The sequence below is a fragment of the Chelmon rostratus genome, chromosome 4, assembly GCF_017976325.1.
Source record: "Chelmon rostratus isolate fCheRos1 chromosome 4, fCheRos1.pri, whole genome shotgun sequence".
In the NCBI taxonomy this organism is placed as follows: Eukaryota; Metazoa; Chordata; class Actinopteri; order Chaetodontiformes; family Chaetodontidae; genus Chelmon; species Chelmon rostratus.
This window is the reverse complement of record NC_055661.1, coordinates 29,805,401-29,822,900: the sequence shown is the minus strand read 5'-3', so window position 1 is coordinate 29,822,900 and position 17,500 is coordinate 29,805,401. Positions and strand designations below refer to the sequence as shown.

General features: G+C 47.2%; 2 protein-coding genes across 2 annotated transcripts in view; one reads left to right on the top strand and one right to left on the bottom strand.

Annotated features, from left to right (window-relative positions):
* The window catches only part of patj (PATJ crumbs cell polarity complex component), a 54,928-nt gene that overhangs the window by 13,289 nt on the left and 24,139 nt on the right, over positions 1-17,500 (bottom strand). Inside the window, exons 19-21 of the mRNA XM_041935934.1 lie at positions 6,836-7,045; positions 6,698-6,760; positions 120-407 (exon numbers count right to left, since the gene is read on the bottom strand). Coding sequence (XP_041791868.1) covers positions 120-407; positions 6,698-6,760; positions 6,836-7,045 — 561 coding nt within the window. The remainder of the gene's footprint in view (positions 1-119; positions 408-6,697; positions 6,761-6,835; positions 7,046-17,500) is intronic.
* Positions 12,722-14,827, top strand: LOC121605837. The gene is made up of 2 exons (XM_041935935.1): positions 12,722-13,387; positions 13,769-14,827. The coding sequence occupies exons 1-2, from the start codon at positions 12,878-12,880 to the stop codon at positions 14,240-14,242; spliced, it is 984 nt and encodes a 327-aa protein (XP_041791869.1). The 5' UTR covers positions 12,722-12,877; the 3' UTR covers positions 14,243-14,827.

Sequence of the window (17,500 nt, the reverse complement as noted above, 5' to 3'; positions counted from 1 at the left end):
ACGAGTAAACACTGTAATCTGTCAGAGGAAGGTGAAGAACAAATATTCAGGCTGTGGTATAGAGAGCTGTCTCTGACAGACGACCAGCTGCGTCTTAATGCGGAGCTCCACGCGCTCACCTCCTCTGCTCCTCTGGCCCGGCCGGAGGAGGCGAGCTTCCACTCCTCCCACGACGGAGGAGGCTTCCTGGGGAGGGAGCCCGTGCCCTCCTCGACTTCCTCCTCCGTCCCTCTCTCCACCTCATCGTCCACGGCCATCTCCCTGCCCTCGTCCATGGGCAGGAGGTCAGAGGTCAGAGAGGAGGAGGCGTAGCGAGGCAGACCTCCATCCAGGATCAGCTCCGGCTCCTCCTCTTCTTCGCCGTCTTGTTGAAGGTCTTCTGGCAGGATGGAGCCGTCGCCGAAACCCTGAAACACACAATAGAGGAACGTCCGTCAGCAGCGAGAAGGTCAAAGGTCGCAGCAGCAGGACGATGGCGATGGTGATGATGATGAAGGAACAGTCAGAGCTGAGGAGTAGAATCAAGTTTCTCCTGATAAAATATGACAGATGTAAAGTGCTGACGTGAATGAAAAGGCTTTAAAGTGAGTTTACTCACTGTGTTCTGTTCTAAAGAACGTGTGGAACCAGCTGAGAGAACGTAGAGCCTACAAATTGAATATGAGCGGCTCAGTTCTGCAGTACCGACAGCTGCCAGCAGGACGCTCACCAGCTTCCCGTGTGCCGCTTTAACATCGGACCGAACGGACCAATCAGTGCTCACGGTGCGACACCGGAGGGCAGCTCTGTGCGTCACAGTCTTCGTCTTCTTCTTCTCTTTTCTACACTTTATACTTTAAACTGAATGTGGAACCCATGAGGAACATGACTCTGAAGGACTAAACTGGGGAAAAGTTGCAGTGGATCAGCAGATCACCTGATCAGCAGGTGAATGAAAGGTGTCAGTGAATGGGTCGATCCAGACGCTCCGAGCTGTCTGCCTGCAGCTCGTCTCCTCGGCGAAGAAGACCGCAGCTCACACTAAATCTAAAACTCGACTTACTTTGAACATTAGCCTTCATCTCCGAACACATAAAGGTTTTCTCCAACTCCCCAAAGAGCCTTCCTCAGCAGATACTGAGGGGATATCCTGTTCTGAACATTACGATGCAGACATTAGCCCGCGCAGGGAAATATTAATGACAACACTTAGGCTAATTTCCATCGACGGAGCCTCATCGTCAAGGACTCTGTTCCTCTTCTTTTAATTTGGGCCCGGGAAGCCGGCCCATCAGGGCCATATAATGGAGGTGAGGAGCAGACGGCGGCGGCGGCGGAGAGCTCATAACGCTAACAGGATGTTCTGCAGACTGATGTGTATTGGCCGTGACTGCCTGGCCTCATATTCATAAGATTTAAAGACGTTGTCATTTAATATCTCTGCCATTAGGCGATGAGGACGGCGGAGATGACGAGGCGGTCGGGTCAGACTCTCAGCGAGGCGGCGGACCGCAGAGCGCCACAGCGTGCCGGTTCAGCCGTGGGTTCGAACTCTCGGACTTCACCGACTGAAGGATTCTCAGGTCATGATGCTCTCGGCTGCCAGATGCTGACATCTGGACTTGTTTTAATGCACAAACATTCAGAAATGATAACGGACTGCTTGACCAATAATCCAAAAATGTGCAGTTACTCATGGACCATGTTTGTTTCTACAATGAACTTCTGATGTAAACTTCAGGACAAACTGCTCACTAACACATGAAGCAAAGTTAAAATGTAGGATCAGGTTCCGGCTGGGTTCAGGTCTCACTTTTAGGACCTTGCAGAACTCTAATGCTCATGTTGAATTAGCACGTTAACATGCGTATCATTAGCTCGCTCACCTGCACATTACTCACTGCTGGATGCTGAAATATTGAGACTGCAGCACTTAGCTGAGCGCAGTCAGCACAGTGACACACTCACATTCAGTCTGTTGGTGCTCTCATGCAGCATTTCAGTATGTCAGGAAGCTGCTTTAGCATCAATCTTAAAGGCATCTGTTAATGAGACCTTCATGCTGCACAGCTGCACAGCTGCACAGCTGCACAGCACATGGACTCTGATATCAACTTAAAACCTTTCAGAAATGTGGATCATCAGCTGAGTTCTGTTAGTTCTGCTGAAGGAGACGTGATTGTTTCTGAGATCAGAACTGTTGAAAGTGTATAAACCATTAAATGAAGGATAGAAGGACTTGAAGTGCAGTGCAGTTGCTGGTTGGTGTCGCTGCTTGTTGTTTTCTCTCGTGTTCAGTCGGTTTGCGGCGCCGTCGCTGCAGCTCTTCCTGCACAAAGCAGATCAGAATAATGTGATCGCAGCCTGTAACGGCGGCAGGAACTCGCCTTCTACGTATGACCTCTAAAAGTTAACGAGGTGTGGCCGTGTAACGGGGGTCTCTCTCTGGTCAGCGGGCTGGCGTGACAGAGAGCGATCCGGCGGTGAAGTGACAGCGTCGACCCGGCTGTCTTTATGGAAACCCATCAGAGACCTGTGGGCTGTGAAAAACCTCTTCAGCCAAATGGGCTGCATATAAAACAGGAAATAAAACAGCGGCGCAGAGGACGACCACAGCAGATACAGCAGGAGGACAGAGAGGAGTACAGACGAGTACAGGAGAGTACAGCAGAGTACAGGAGAGCAGAGTACAGCAGAGTACAGGAGAGTACAGCAGAGTACAGGAGAGTACAGGAGAGTACAGTACAGCAGAGAACAGGAGAGCAGAGTACAGCAGAGTACAGGAGAGTACAGCAGAGTACAGGAGAGTACAGGAGAGTACAGCAGAGTACAGGAGAGTACAGGAGAGTACAGGAGAGCAGAGTACAGGAGAGTACAGGAGAGTACAGCAGAGTACAGGAGAGTACAGTACAGGAGAGTACAGTACAGGAGAGTACAGCAGAGTACAGCAGAGTACAGTACAGGAGAGTACAGTACAGGAGAGTACAGCAGAGTACAGGAGAGTACAGGAGAGTACAGTACAGGAGAGTACAGCAGAGTACAGTACAGCAGAGTACAGTACAGGAGAGTACAGGAGAGTACAGTACAGGAGAGTACAGCAGAGTACAGTACAGCAGAGTACAGTACAGGAGAGTACAGTACAGGAGAGTACAGCAGAGTACAGTACAGCAGAGTACAGTACAGGAGAGTACAGAACAGGAGAGTACAGTACAGCAGAGTACAGTACAGGAGAGCAGAGTACAGGAGAGTACAGGAGAGTACAGTACAGCAGAGTACAGGAGAGTACAGTACAGCAGAGTACAGCAGAGTACAGGAGAGTACAGTACAGCAGAGTACAGGAGAGTACAGGAGAGCAGAGTACAGGAGAGTACAGGAGAGTACAGCAGAGTACAGGAGAGTACAGTACAGGAGAGTACAGTACAGGAGAGTACAGCAGAGTACAGGAGAGTACAGGAGAGTACAGTACAGGAGAGTACAGCAGAGTACAGTACAGGAGAGTCAGTACAGGAGAGTACAGCAGAGTACAGCAGAGTACAGTACAGGAGAGTAGAGTACAGCAGAGTACAGCAAAGTACAGTACAGCAGAGTACAGTTCAGGAGAGTACAGTAGAGTACAGGAGAGTACAGGAGAGTACAGTACAGGAGAGTACAGCAGAGTACAGTACAGCAGAGTACAGTACAGGAGAGTCAGTACAGGAGAGTACAGCAGAGTACAGCAGAGTACAGTACAGGAGAGTAGAGTACAGCAGAGTACAGCAAAGTACAGTACAGCAGAGTACAGCAGAGTACAGTTCAGGAGAGTACAGTAGAGTACAGGAGAGTACAGGAGAGTACAGGAGAGTACAGGAGAGTACAGTACAGCAGAGTACAGCACAGGAGAGTACGGCAGAGTACGCAGGTAAATGGGTGCTTCAGGTGAAACAGTAGAAGTGAAGACTACGAGCTGCAGACAGCAGGACAGTAGAGACAGACAGACAGACAGACAGACAGACAGACAGACAGACAGACAGACAGACAGACGGCTGGACTCTGATATGACTCCTGATAAAAGAGATTAAACTCTTTATCATCATCATAATGTTTTCAGACAAAATGTGTCAGAAGTTAAAGTAATTAAAGGAAAAAGAACAAGATAATCATTTCACCACACACACACACGCACGCACACACGCGCACACGCGCACACGCGCGCGCACACACACACACACACACACACACACACACACACACACACACACACACACACACACAAACACACACACACACACACACACACACACACACACACACACACCCCCTACAGATCAATCAGCAGATGGTTTGAACAGATTCAGATAAACTTTCCTCTCTGCAAACGGCTGCTCGGAGGTTTAAAACCAGTTTTAAAGGAAACTGATTTCATGTCTCGTTAAAACTTTTCAGCTGAAACGTGTTTCAGAGCAGAACGAGGACTCGTCTTCTCCTCTTCATCACCCCCACACTGCTGTTCTGTTAGAGCTGATGGGTACACAGCAGCCCCCTCCTCAACACTACTGCAGTAGTACTGCAGTACCGAGTGTACTCTGATGCTGGAGGACTAAAGTGTCCTCAGAGTACCCCCCAACCCTCTCCACCCCCCGCCGACTCACTTAAGAGAGGGATGCTGCGGGTTGAGCTGATGGAGCACTTTACACCATCCAGCCATCCAGCTGAGTCAGCAGCTTCACAGAGACAGCGAGGAGGGAGAGGAGAGATTAAGGAGAGGAGAGGGTGAAAGAAGGTGAGAGAGAGGAGAGAGGAGGAGATGAAAGGAGCAGGGAAGGAGGTGAAAGAGAGAAGAGAGCTGAGGGGACAAGGGAAAAGACGACGAGGCGACGTGAAATAGAAGAAAGAAATCTTGAGTACAGAACAGAACTGACTTCCTGAAGAGAGATGTGTCAACAGGAAGTCAGACAGCGGACTGATGTCTCCCAGCACAAAGACGCTGTCTTCAGTCGAAGACAGTCTTCACATACGAGCTGACGAGCTGCTTCTGGTTCGCTAATCTTCTGTCAATGTACTGAATTCTGCAGCTGAACCTGTGAAGTTCAGCAACATGACAGGATGCACCTGCAGCTCCTTCACAATAAAAGCCTCGAAAAGAGACACACAACAGCCGTTTACAGCCGTCTCTCACCTGAGTGAACGTGACTGTAGCTCATCTCTGACATATCAATGTGTCTATTAGTCATTCAGAAACAGACTGTCCAGTCCAGAGTCTGTCCCACAGAGAGCTCGGATGAGTCTATTTACAGGTGTCCTGTCTGTCCTCACTGTCCAACTAACAGACAAAAAGACCAGATCAGAAATGGCTTTTTTATGTTTTTTGTGTGTTTTTATGCACACAGCACATCACTTCCTTTCATCCGCTGATGTTACGACCAAAAAGCAAGCGCGACCTGTAATTATCTGAGCGCGTCCGTCACATCAGCGTTCGTCTTCCACCCGTTATCAGTCTGAGTGTCGTCCTGTTTTACAGCAGCTGACCTCGGCCTCCACTTCTCTCTCCATTCCTGTCAGGCTCCGCATATTTACTCACATTTATTTATTTCTCTATTCATTTTTCTTTATAGTCAAAAGGCTTCTGGCAGCCTGTTCATCTGATGCCCGGACCAATAAAGAAAACCGAAGTGAAATGAGTTAAGACAGAAGAGATAAAGAGAGAGGGCGAGGAGAGAGATTCAACTGTGGAAGATGAAGAGAGATGGAGGGAGGAGGGAGCGAGGAGGAGAGGAAGGGAGGAGGAGAGGAAGAGAGGAGGAGAGGAGGAGAGGAAGGGAGGAAGAGAGGAAGAGAGGAAGAGAGGAGGAGAGGAGGAGAGGAAGAGAGGAGGAGAGGAAGGGAGGAGGAGAGGAGGAGAGGAAGGGAGGAGGGAGCGAGGAGGAGAGGAAGGGAGGAGGAGAGGAAGAGAGGAGGAGAGGAGGAGAGGAAGAGAGGAGGAGAGGAAGGGAGGAGGAGAGGAAGAGAGGAGGAGAGGAAGGGAGGAGGAGAGGAGGAGAGGAAGGGAGGAGGAGAGGAAGAGAGCGAGTGAATCACGAGAGAGGAGAAAATCTTAATGGTCCAATTAGTCTGGATTGACTTGATTAGCATCAGAGAGAGAGAGAGAGAGAGAGAGAGAGAGAGAGAGAGAGAGAGAGAGAGAGGAGAGAGAGAGAAAGAGAGAGAGAGAGAGAGAGAGAGAGGGAGAGAGAGAGGGAGAGAGAGCGAGGAGAGAGAGAGAAAGAGAGAGACAAAGAGAGAGACACAGAGAGAGAGAGATAGAGAGAGAGGGAGAGATAGAGAGAGAGAGGGAGAGAGAGCGAGGAGAGAGAGATAGAGAGAGACAAAGAGAGAGACACACCGAGAGAGAGAGAGAGGGAGAGAGAGAGGGAGAGAGAGCGAGGAGAGAGAGAGAAATAGAGAGACAGAGAGAGAGACAGAGAGAGAGAGAGAGAGAAAGTGAAGAGTCAGACAGACAGACAGACAGACAGACAGACAGACAGACAGACAGACAGGTAGTCGGTGTCTCTGGTTTGAACCTAAAAATCACAAATTTTCCTTTAAGAACTTTTGGACGTGCAGAACAAAGACTTGTTCCTTCAACAGTTCGGCTCCACTCGAGTCGTCTGTGTCACTCAAACACATGAATGAACCTGACGAGTCTCTGTGTGTGTGTGTGTGTGTGTGTGTGTGTGTGTGTGTGTGTGTGTGTGTGTGATACCTTTGGGACAGGTAGTTGTGTGTTGCTGAGAGACATGTCTGTCCTCCTCTCTGCTCCGTCCACCTACACAAACCAGGATCAGATCAGACTCAAATCAAAGTTTCTCTGTGTGGAATCAGAAAGGAGGTGCAGACGTACCACCAGAGGCTTGCGGATGCCCAGGCGGACTGTGCCGGGCGGGGCAGACTTCAGCACCTCCACGGCCTCCGTCAGGCTGAGCCGGTCCACCTGGGTCTGGTTGACCGACACCAGCTGGTCTCCGGGAAGCAAACCGCCGTGATGCTCCGCCGAGCCGCCGGGAACCAGAGAACGAATCACCATCACGCAGCGTCCGGGATCCAGCGGGTCCTGAGGAGGGAGGGAGTCAAAGGACAAAACGGCTTCTAGTGAGTGCATTCAGCTTCTGTCAGAGCAGCAGGAACAAGAGAGGACAGGAGGTTCTGGATCAAACGGCTGTGAAAACCCAACAACCTGCAACCGAGATCATCAGCAGCAGAACCGAGTTTTACATTTCTGAGAAAACACACAAAAACCCCCAAAACAAACTTCAAGAGTCAGACTGTGAGAACCACAGACCTGCAGACCCTGAACAGCACGGTCCAGCAGAACCTTCAGAAAAGAAACTGGAGCAAAAAACAGACTACAATCACGCCTCTGAACCCCCCATCACAAATGTCCCCCTGGTCCTCCCCCCACTCAGGAGGGACAGTCAGAGAGAGACGGACTCAGAGCTATCGTTCAGACTAACTGTGTCTCTCAGCAGGGGGAGACAGAGACCAGAGAAATGACGGAAACGCGTCCATACAAACACACAAACATGGAGCAGAGAGCTCCATCCTGTTCACAGCCATCAGCAGGGCGGAGGTCAGAGGTCACAGCAGACACACCAGACCCAGAGGAACCACAGACGAAGTGGACTGCAGAGGAACAGAAGGACAGACGCTCGGTGTCTGCTGGAGGACGGGCGGAGACGCTGCAGAGGTGACGGCGAGCTGGACGGTGGAGGAAGAGCCTGTGACGCTGACGAGGACATGTGGTCCCGTCAGCAGCTCAGATTTAAAGCTTCATGACAGAATCTCAACTGTCGCTTTTCCACCTTCAGCGATGTCTGATGTCACAATATGCTCCAGTTTCAGGTCCACGAATCTCCCGACATCTGATCCCCGTGGCGTTAATGAGCGTCGGACCCTCCGTCGCTCTGAGGCCAATTCAATGTCTGCGACCATCAATCATCAGGAGGGAAGAGGACAGACGCTCTGAACAAACTCCTGATGTTTGCATGGTGTCCAGGTCTACAGGGCGAGTGTGTGGACCGTCGATCTCACATTATAAACCCCAAAGGTTAAGAAAGAACGTCCAGACCCAGAGCGTCAGCACTGTGACGTCACTTCAGTCGTGGTTAACGTTCACAACAAGCTCTGCCCCAATAGAAGGCTGCGAGATGTTACATCGTGTTCAACATGTCGAAACAGTGATGCTTCATTTTTACAGAACCACTCTTTTATATATACACACACACGGATATACACACACACACACACACACATATACACATACTGTATACACACACACACATACACACATACTGTATACACACACACACATACACACATACTGTATACACACACACACACACATACATACACATATATATACACACACATACTATATACACACACACACACATATATATACACACACACATATATATACACACATACTGTATACACACACACATACAGAAAATACTGTATACACACACACACACATACACACATACTGTATACACACATGTATACACACATACTGTATACACACACACGTATATATACACACATACTGTGTACACACACATATATACACAGACATACATATATACACACATACTGTATACATATACACACACATATATATACATATAAGTGTGTATATAGTTGTACAAATTTAGAAGCACTTTAGAAGAACTTCGATCAAAAAACTGCTAAATTCAAACCCCAGTAAATATTATTCATCATTGGCCTTCAGTGAAACAGTTACTCTTCACATTTTAGATTTTAGATTAGATTAGATTAGTTTTCAATTTAACAAATCATTCCTGAACTACAGGAGCTCTCCTGGGACATTATTAGAAAAGCACCAGTCTGTAACATTCAGGACTGTCCACTGCCGTATGGATCAGATCTCCTCTGAGGACGTAGATATCAGCATGTCCGTACGTTTGCATGTGTTTGGTCTTTTTGAGGTTTAGAACAAGTTTCAAACAATCCCAGAAATCTGGAGGTAATTAATATGACTTCATCCAGGAGTTTGTCCTGACCACAAAATAAACAGCTAAACTCCACAAACAGCCCTCGTCTGTGCTCCGCCGGTTTAACCAGAGCAGCCGGGACGACCCGGCCCTGACAGGCTCCAAACCCCTCAGAGATTCTTGCACCAACTATAAAACCCTCCCCTGGTTGGAGCGGATGTACATTTTGTGAATTCCCCTGCGTTGAACCCTGGGCATCGCCCGCGCTGCAGCGCGAGCTGCCGTGCCAAGTTTCAGGCTGTCAGAACAAAGCCGGGTTGTATTTTTAGACTGAACAACATGGCTACAGGTGGTGAGGAGTCAGAACTCAAGTCCTCCACTCCTACAAGATCCTCCGGAAAAAGAAAGGCCTCTGCTGTCAAAAAGTGGAGATATCAGAAACGTAGGAGAAAGTGTGAGAGGAAAAAATGCAGAAATTAAAAATGTACTTTGCCAAAAGTAGTGAAATGTTTCCACAGTTGGCTTCTCGCGCGCAGAAAACAATGAGGAGGGTGTTTATTTTTTATTTTTTGGGATATGTAGGTTGCAGAGCGTCTACACAAAGTTTTTAAGACCTTTATGACGCCAGAAGAATCAAACTCCGGATGATTTTACAGCTGAAATAAACACAAAGTATTTTTAGTGTTTTTTGAACTTTAAACTTCAGACTTTATTATAAACATGAGACCTTCAGAGTCTCTGAGGTCTGATAATATGAGCAGAAACACTTTCCACACTTCTTATTTTCACATCATGAACAGGCACTTTAAGGCCAAAGTAAACGACGGCTGTCTGCAGGGCTTTGGTCTGGGTCTCTTTTTCCCGCTCTAAGTTCTGCTGAAGGCAAATTTTCACACTCCAGCATGAAATCTTTTTATATAGCAGCGTTCCTTCAACTCTGTGTCCACAGTCTGTGTTTGTCTCTTTCAGCGGGACAGTGTCCAGATGCACAAAGCAGCTGTGTGGAGAAGCACTTCTCCCAGTTTAGTGTGGAGGAACTTGACTGGTCTCCACAGAGTCCTGACCTCAGCCCCATCAAACACCTGTGACAACCTGGAACACCAGCCGGGAGCCAGACCTGATCACCAGCATCAGAGCCAGACCTGATCACCAGCCGGGAGCCAGACCTGATCACCAGCATCAGAGCCAGACCTGATCACCAGCCGGGAGCTAGACCTGATCACCAGCATCAGAGCCGGACCCCACTCATGATCTGGAGTCTGGACTGGAGAACACCCCTCCAGCCATCAGTGAAGACTCCAACTCAACAACAGCATCAGTCATTTCAGCAAGCTTCAAAAATGTTCACGCTCCTCAAACAGCGGCCTGAGGTCAGGTGACGCTACTGTGGTGGAACAAGTCCACAGAGGATGGACGGACAGATGGATGGATGGAGGGATGGATGGATGGATGGATGGAGGGATGGATGGACAGATGGATGGACGGATGGATGGATGGAGGGATGGATGGATGGATGGACAGATGGATGGAGGGATGGATGGATGGATGGACAGATGGATGGACAGATGGATGGACGGATGGATGGATGGATGGACCATCATAGACTAACCTCCATTACTGTAACCATGACGACCTTAACAAAGTCCTCCATGTTCGGTCTCAAACACGTCGTGTTTGTGTCTGTCGAGTTTTCTTGTAACATTAAAAGTTTGGCTGACTTCACCGTGTGAATCCTTCAACACGCTGAATGCTTCTCTTTCCTCATGAAACACCTGTGAGGCCGACAGGTGCATCAGGTGGGTGACTGACCTGCTCTACCTGCAACACCTACGTACATTTACTCAACTGCATCATCAATAAAAGTCCATTCAAAGCTCACTGAGAGGCTGCCACGAGGTTTTGAAGAAACATCGAGCTGATGGTGTCCATTAGTCCCCTTTGTGCCACTTCCCTCCAGAACGATGGATCTGAAGTGGTTTGATCAGTTCGGATCGATAAAAGAACTGATCAGTGTATGTTTGCTTTACTGTAGGAACACCTGAACTTTTATCATTTCTCTGGCGGTCGACGTGTTTTTCCATTCAGATAAGAACGAAATCTGTGGAGAAAAGAAGTTTTCAGGTACGACACTGCTCACATTTTGAAGGTGTCAGTCGGTTTTTAGTGGAAACTACGAGCCGGTCCAGACAGACGGATCAGATCGGCTCTTCTCTTATTGCCTCCAACCATCTTTCACTCAACCCTGACAGCCGCAGAGTCAGTAACAGGAAACACTTTGGCAGGAACACTGGACCGACGTGCCCTTGGGCGAGAGATATAGAGGGAAGAGAGGGAGAGAGAGGACACGCTGCAGATTTGATTCATTTTACTGTGTGTAAACTGTTGAAGGGTCAGATTCAGTCTGAGGTGAGTCTGTCTCTGACCACTTTCTTTTCCAATCATCTGCACTTTAAACTCAGACGATCATCAGAAGAACTAATTGGTTTGTTTGCTGATTTAACACATTTTAAAGATGTTAAACACAGTAGATCTGCTGTTTATTTTCTACAAGTCTTTGGTCTACATGCTTTATTCAGTCAGGAAAAGGAAGGACAGTTTTTAATGTGTGGAAACATTTTGAGAAAGTAAAAACGAGTCCAGATGTTTGTCATCCTCACTGTTCTGTGTTGTACTTGACATGTTTTAGAGACGAGGCTTCTCTTTAACGAGATGACGAAGAAAAGATGAGTTGAGAAAGCAGAGGAGCAGGACAACACGAGACTTTCCCAGAAAGAGAGACACTTGTCCAAAGAGAGACACTTTGAAATGAGAGGACATTTCTCAGTGTGTGACATGTTTATCGTGTTTGTTTTAGTACTCTTGTGGAACGTCAAAGAGGGTCCTCACAAGAACCAACAACGAACAGCTGGTCTGTGAACACAGGCGGCACGCACACACACACACACACACACGTACACAGACACACACATGCGCATGCGTGCACACATGCACGCACACACACAGACACAATGAGACACACACACACAAGCATGCGCTCAGACTCACTCACACACACACACACACACACACACACACACACACACACACACACACACACACACACACACACACACACACACACACACACACACATCTTCTGCACTTGAATGAACTTTAAGTGTTAATTTCTCGTTTCTTGTCACGTAGTTCAAATGTTTTCTTGTGAAATAATGATTTTCACTGCACACATGTACGTTCAGGCCTCTGGGCAGGATGGGGGGAGGGAGTTAACCTGGCGCCCCCCCCCACCGCCTCAGCTGGATCTGACTGAGGAGGAGAAGGAGAAGGAAGGAGGGAGGAGGAGGAGGAGGCAGAGGTCTTGGAGGTGAAGCTGTGCCTAAAGATAAAGTGCTAAAGCAGGGAGGGGTTAAAAACACAACAGGGTTTCCCAAATTTACTCCCCAGACAGCGACGAGTCGAAGCATTAAAGAAACAAACTGGGAGAAAGTCTCATTTAAACTTCAATTAGAGACTCATTCTGGACTCTGAGCGTCCGTCAGCTGGACAGACAGAACGACAGACAGGATGTGTTTCCACCATCAACACACGTCCTCCCCACCCGTCCAGGGCCAGAACGGAGGAGGAGGCGTCCAGGGGGTGCGCTGGTCCACCTGACCTCAGTGCTTTAAACATGGAGGAGCAGCTCGTCTCTGATGCAGAGAGGTTCAGGCTATGTACACACGTAGCCGGGTATTTTTAAAAACGAACATTTCCGCCCCTCCGTTTATAAAAAAAAACGTATCCACACGACCCCGTTTCTGAAAAAATTCCCTTCCACACATAACCGAACATCTGCGTTTTCAATAAGCACTCCAGACCTGTAGATGGCATTATTTCCCCAAATCACATATAATTAGCCCTCTGTTGACGTCACTTCCTCCTAAACATCAAACATGGCACCAAGCTCGTTTGTTTGGACAGATTCGGAGACGGAATTGCTTTTAAACACGATTTTGGAGTACAAACTTCAAAAAACGCAAGAAAACATTGACTGGGAATCGTGTCAAAGCAAATATTTGGATATATTGGCCCTGTTTTTGGAGCACTATCCCGCAGAGAGTAGCAATGATTTCCCTCATGAAAGGGGCGAGCTAACGCGGAGTATCCTGACCACTAAAATCAAGGCTGTGAGGAGTAAATATCGGTTGGCTGTGGACAACGGACGCAGAAGCGGCTTTGGGAGAGTCGTTCTTCTCTACTTCGAGTTGTGTGAACAAATATGGGGTGGTTCCCCAGCAACGACAACCATGTCGTCTGGCATAGAGACGAATGATTTGAATGATGGCCCTCCTGTTCCCTCCCCTACTGAATCCTCGTCCACCGTGGACCCATCCGATACCACTTCAGACACGGAGCAGGAGAGCAGTGTGACGTCAGTGAAGGAAAGAAGACACTTGTTGCAGGTAGGCCAACACAGTATTTGCAGTTTTGTCTCTTTTGCAGTTAATTAGGCTAAATATAGTTTACAAACACACCTCGCCATCGTTCATAGGCTACATAACTTTGTTTAACAGTGACCATAACAAAAGGAATAACTTTTCAAACATCGTGTTATCTATTAGATGAATGGTTCAGGCTCGGCTACAGGCTTGACTGGTTATTCGTATCTTTGGGGCCAGCAATGGAACTAGAATCTGAACTGGTGTATATCAATCATAGAAATTAATTTCTATGTTTATCAACAATATGGCTGCGTAGATCCCTGTGACACCCATCAAACGAGCCCAGTAGTTGCACTGAAATAGCCATTCTAATATGAACATTTTTAATTTTCTTCTTTAAAGGAAAGACTGAATGGACATCGGCACAGCCGATTGAGAAGAAAGCTGCCTGCGGAGAACCAGTGGCTTAATGCAGTGGAGGAGGACCAGCGTGTTAAGAAGAGACTGGTAGAGTTTTTGGAGACGTCAGAGAAGCAAGCTTCCGATAACTTCGCTAGACTTTCAGAGACACTTAACATGTTGACTACAACCGTGTCAGAAGGTTTTAGTGTCCTTAGACAAGTCATTCAGCCTCCACCCCCTCAGCCATCACACTACATGCCATACGGAGTAAGAGGGCACATGTCACACTCCCCATATACACAATCGGCACATCCCAATCAAGCTTTTCAGTCATTATCAAACAACCCACCTCTTGTCAGAGGAACACAGCAGAATGCAGGTAGCACACAAGATGCTGCTCATGCCAGCCCAACTGCTGACACACGGCTCACAGGGTTTTCTTACACTCAAGCTCTTTTCAGTGATGAGTATTGATCATATTTTATATTTTCTTGTGAACATGTTCATCACATGTTCTTGTGATGAATATGAAGTTTACAGTTGGTTACAGGAGCTCAATTTAAGTTACTTTTTTGCATTTAAGATGCAAAGTTCTATTCTGTAGCATGGTTTTAAAGGCATTGTTCTTTGCTGTTTCTAAGCGTACCAAGTATGACACAAGGCAATATTGATTTTCTACATTTGTATTTCTGCAGCAATGCTGATGGCAGCAGCTCTCATACTGTACATACAATATGTGAAGTAATATCAGCCACAGAGAGAAATGAAACGGGTCATAAAAAGAAAAGATTGTGAGGAACGAAGGGAAACATCCTTCAACAGAATTTTCAGTTTACTTTCATTGGAATATTAAGCTCTTATTTGCTTTATGTAAAGAGTAATTTTGCACACCAAAAGTTCAGTGACAAGTGCAATATTTGTTTTGACAAGTGCAATTTTTTTTTCAAAACTAGGATTTCTATTTTCAAGAAATGTGTGCACAACCGTGCAAAATGTGAACATATGAGGTGCTGTTATCAAGAATAAAAGAAAAATTATGCCACTTGGCAGTTAAACAGCTTTGAAGAGTTTTGCTTGCTTTTATTTTTTAACATTGTCCCCTTTATGGATCCAGGTACTGGGTTAGGACTCTCCTGACCCTCTTCCCTTCAGCCGTCAAACTGTCTCCTCTGACAGCAACTGGTTCGGAGTCTGGCTGGTTGTCCCTGTTATGGCGAATGGCTTCAGTAACATAGTTGTCATCTATTGTGTCTTTGGAGGCTTCGCAGTAATTATGCAAAACAAAACATGCATAAATGACAAAGGGCAGGTCATGTAGATTAATATCCATTGCTCTCTTCAAAGCTCCAAAACGGGCCTTTAGCCTCCCAAAGGCACATTCTATTACCATGCGTGCCCTGCACAAAGACAGTCCAAAATACTGTTCCTGAACTGTGCTTCCTCCATTGGCATATTCCTTCATTAGATATGGCAGTAATGGGTATGCAGGGTCACCCAAAATGTAAACTGGAATGGGTGCTTCATTGTCAACAATTTGTTTCGGGCAAGGAGGGATTTTTCCATTTTTGAGACAATCATTGATGGTTGAGTTGGAAAAAACTCGGGCGTCGTGGACGCTTCCCGGCCATTTGACTACAACATCCATAAAGCAGTATTTATAGTCACATGTTGCCTGGATATTTAAGGTAAAGTTACCCTTTCTGTTCACATAATCAGTGGAGTTTGCTGAAGGCTGCTTTATCCCCACATGGGTCCCATCCACTGCACCCATGCACTGAGGGAGGCCATGGATCTCTTCGAATTTTTCCACTAGTGTATGCACTGCACTTTCAGTTGTTGGCAGTTGTATGAACTGGGGTCCCAAGTGCACCGTTATTGCTCTACACACCTGCCTGACAATGTTTGAGACAACCTGTCTTGACAAACCAAAAGCATTAGCTGTTTTCCGTAATCTGCCCTCGTCAGCTAAATAGTAAAGCGTGCACGCAACTTTTTTAATGACACTGACGGATGATCTCATGACAGTGGACTGCCCTTCGATATAAGGACGTAGTAACTCCGACAGCGACAGGAGAGAGGACCGGGACATACGGAAATTGTCACGCCATTCCTGTGGGAGTACGACTTCCATCTCAAAGTTTTCCCACCAGCTGGCAGTGCGTCCCGGTCTGATCCAAAAGCGGCGTCGACGACTTCGGCGAGGAACATGCCTATGTGTAGGCCTACTGGTAATGATGGGGTAAATCACGGACCGCAATGTTGTCCGTCGCCTGTGCTCTTGGAGCAATAGTTGGGATTCTAAAATTAAACATGTAAAAAGCGCCTGCACAATAATTAACGCTATCACAGCTTTCACGGCACTACTCCGGTCCATTACTCATCCATGCTTCTGCTCTGGCTTCTGCAGTAAACGAAGGTCGCATGTTTTACGTCAGAGCACATTTGTTATCATTTCGGCGCAGGTTGTGACGTTCGAAAACGCAAAACTCCGGTTATACCTGTCTACACGCAGACGCATAAACGGAGTTTTCAAAAATCTTCACTTTGCCCGGAGTTTTTAAAAATATTCGTTTTTGATGCGTTGTCGTGTGGATGACAGGTCAAAACGTAGGAAAATATCTTCGGTTTAGTAGATACCCGGCTACGTGTGGACGGGGCCTCAGATTCAGCTCTTCAGGCCTGAAACAGACGCTGGTTTACTGTCTGTCTGACGGCTTCTGTCACACTGCGAGTAACTCAGACTGCATCGTAGACACTCCTGACGTTCACGTTTGCACGTCGGCAGTTCATTCTAAACCTTTTCCAGTCTTGAATGTCAGAACTTCCATCAGCACCTGAACACACCAGTCAAGTCATGGAAATCTTTATTTATAAAGTCCAATCACACAAATCACAAGTTTGCCTGAAGGGGCTTTAGTCTGTGCAGCGTACGACACCGTCTGTCCTTCAAGCCTCAATCCAGATCAGAAAAACTCAACAAAAAAGCGTAAACAGGTAAGAACTGAAGAAACATCACAACTCCACCATCTACTGATCTAATCACCACACGAGGACGGACAGAAGCAGAAGAACCTGACTGAGCAGCTGTCACACATAAAGCTCAGCTGGTGAGCCGAACCACGCCAGCTCCACCTCCACCACGAACCAACCACAGAGAGGTAATTAACTCTGTGTGAGAGCGTTTCCACGGTTTCACTGATGCAGTGAGATATCGACGTCCACTGCAGAGCCTCTGCTCTGTTTTATACTGGAGGAGGAACAAAGATCACCACAGCATAAGACCTTCTGAAATCAAACACTGACCACAGGTGCTGCTTCACACAGAAAACATGTAAGGACTGAAGACTGTTTAAGTCTTCGCCTGCTAACAAAAACTGGCAGATGAATACATAAAAAGCATCTTCTGGACGTGACAGAGCCTGGACGAAGACAAGCGCTACCGAAGTGGATCCTGATGCCCCCCTCTGGACCAGTTTTTCATGAACTCCACCACAACAGGAACAAACCTGACCTGAACTGAGTCTGGATGAAGATCTTTTCACTGGTCACTGACAGACACTGCAAACATTTGGCAAAGTGCTGCTCGTCTGAGAGAAGAAGAGAATGAAGGAACAGTTTGTGGATCTGACAGAAATGATCACACAGTTTTCTGATTGATTGATTTATGGACTGTGTTCGATCAACACATGATCCAGTCAACACTTCTCAGAAAGGTAAAAACATAAAAGGGAA

Excerpts from the sequence above, each read along its gene's own strand:
- LOC121605837 (XM_041935935.1), top strand. The coding sequence starts at position 12,878 with ATGGCACCAAGCTCGTTTGTTTGGACAGATTCGGAGACGGAATTGCTT. Across the intron at positions 13,388-13,768 it reads AAAGAAGACACTTGTTGCAG|GAAAGACTGAATGGACATCG; the intron begins GTAGGCCAACAC and ends TCTTCTTTAAAG.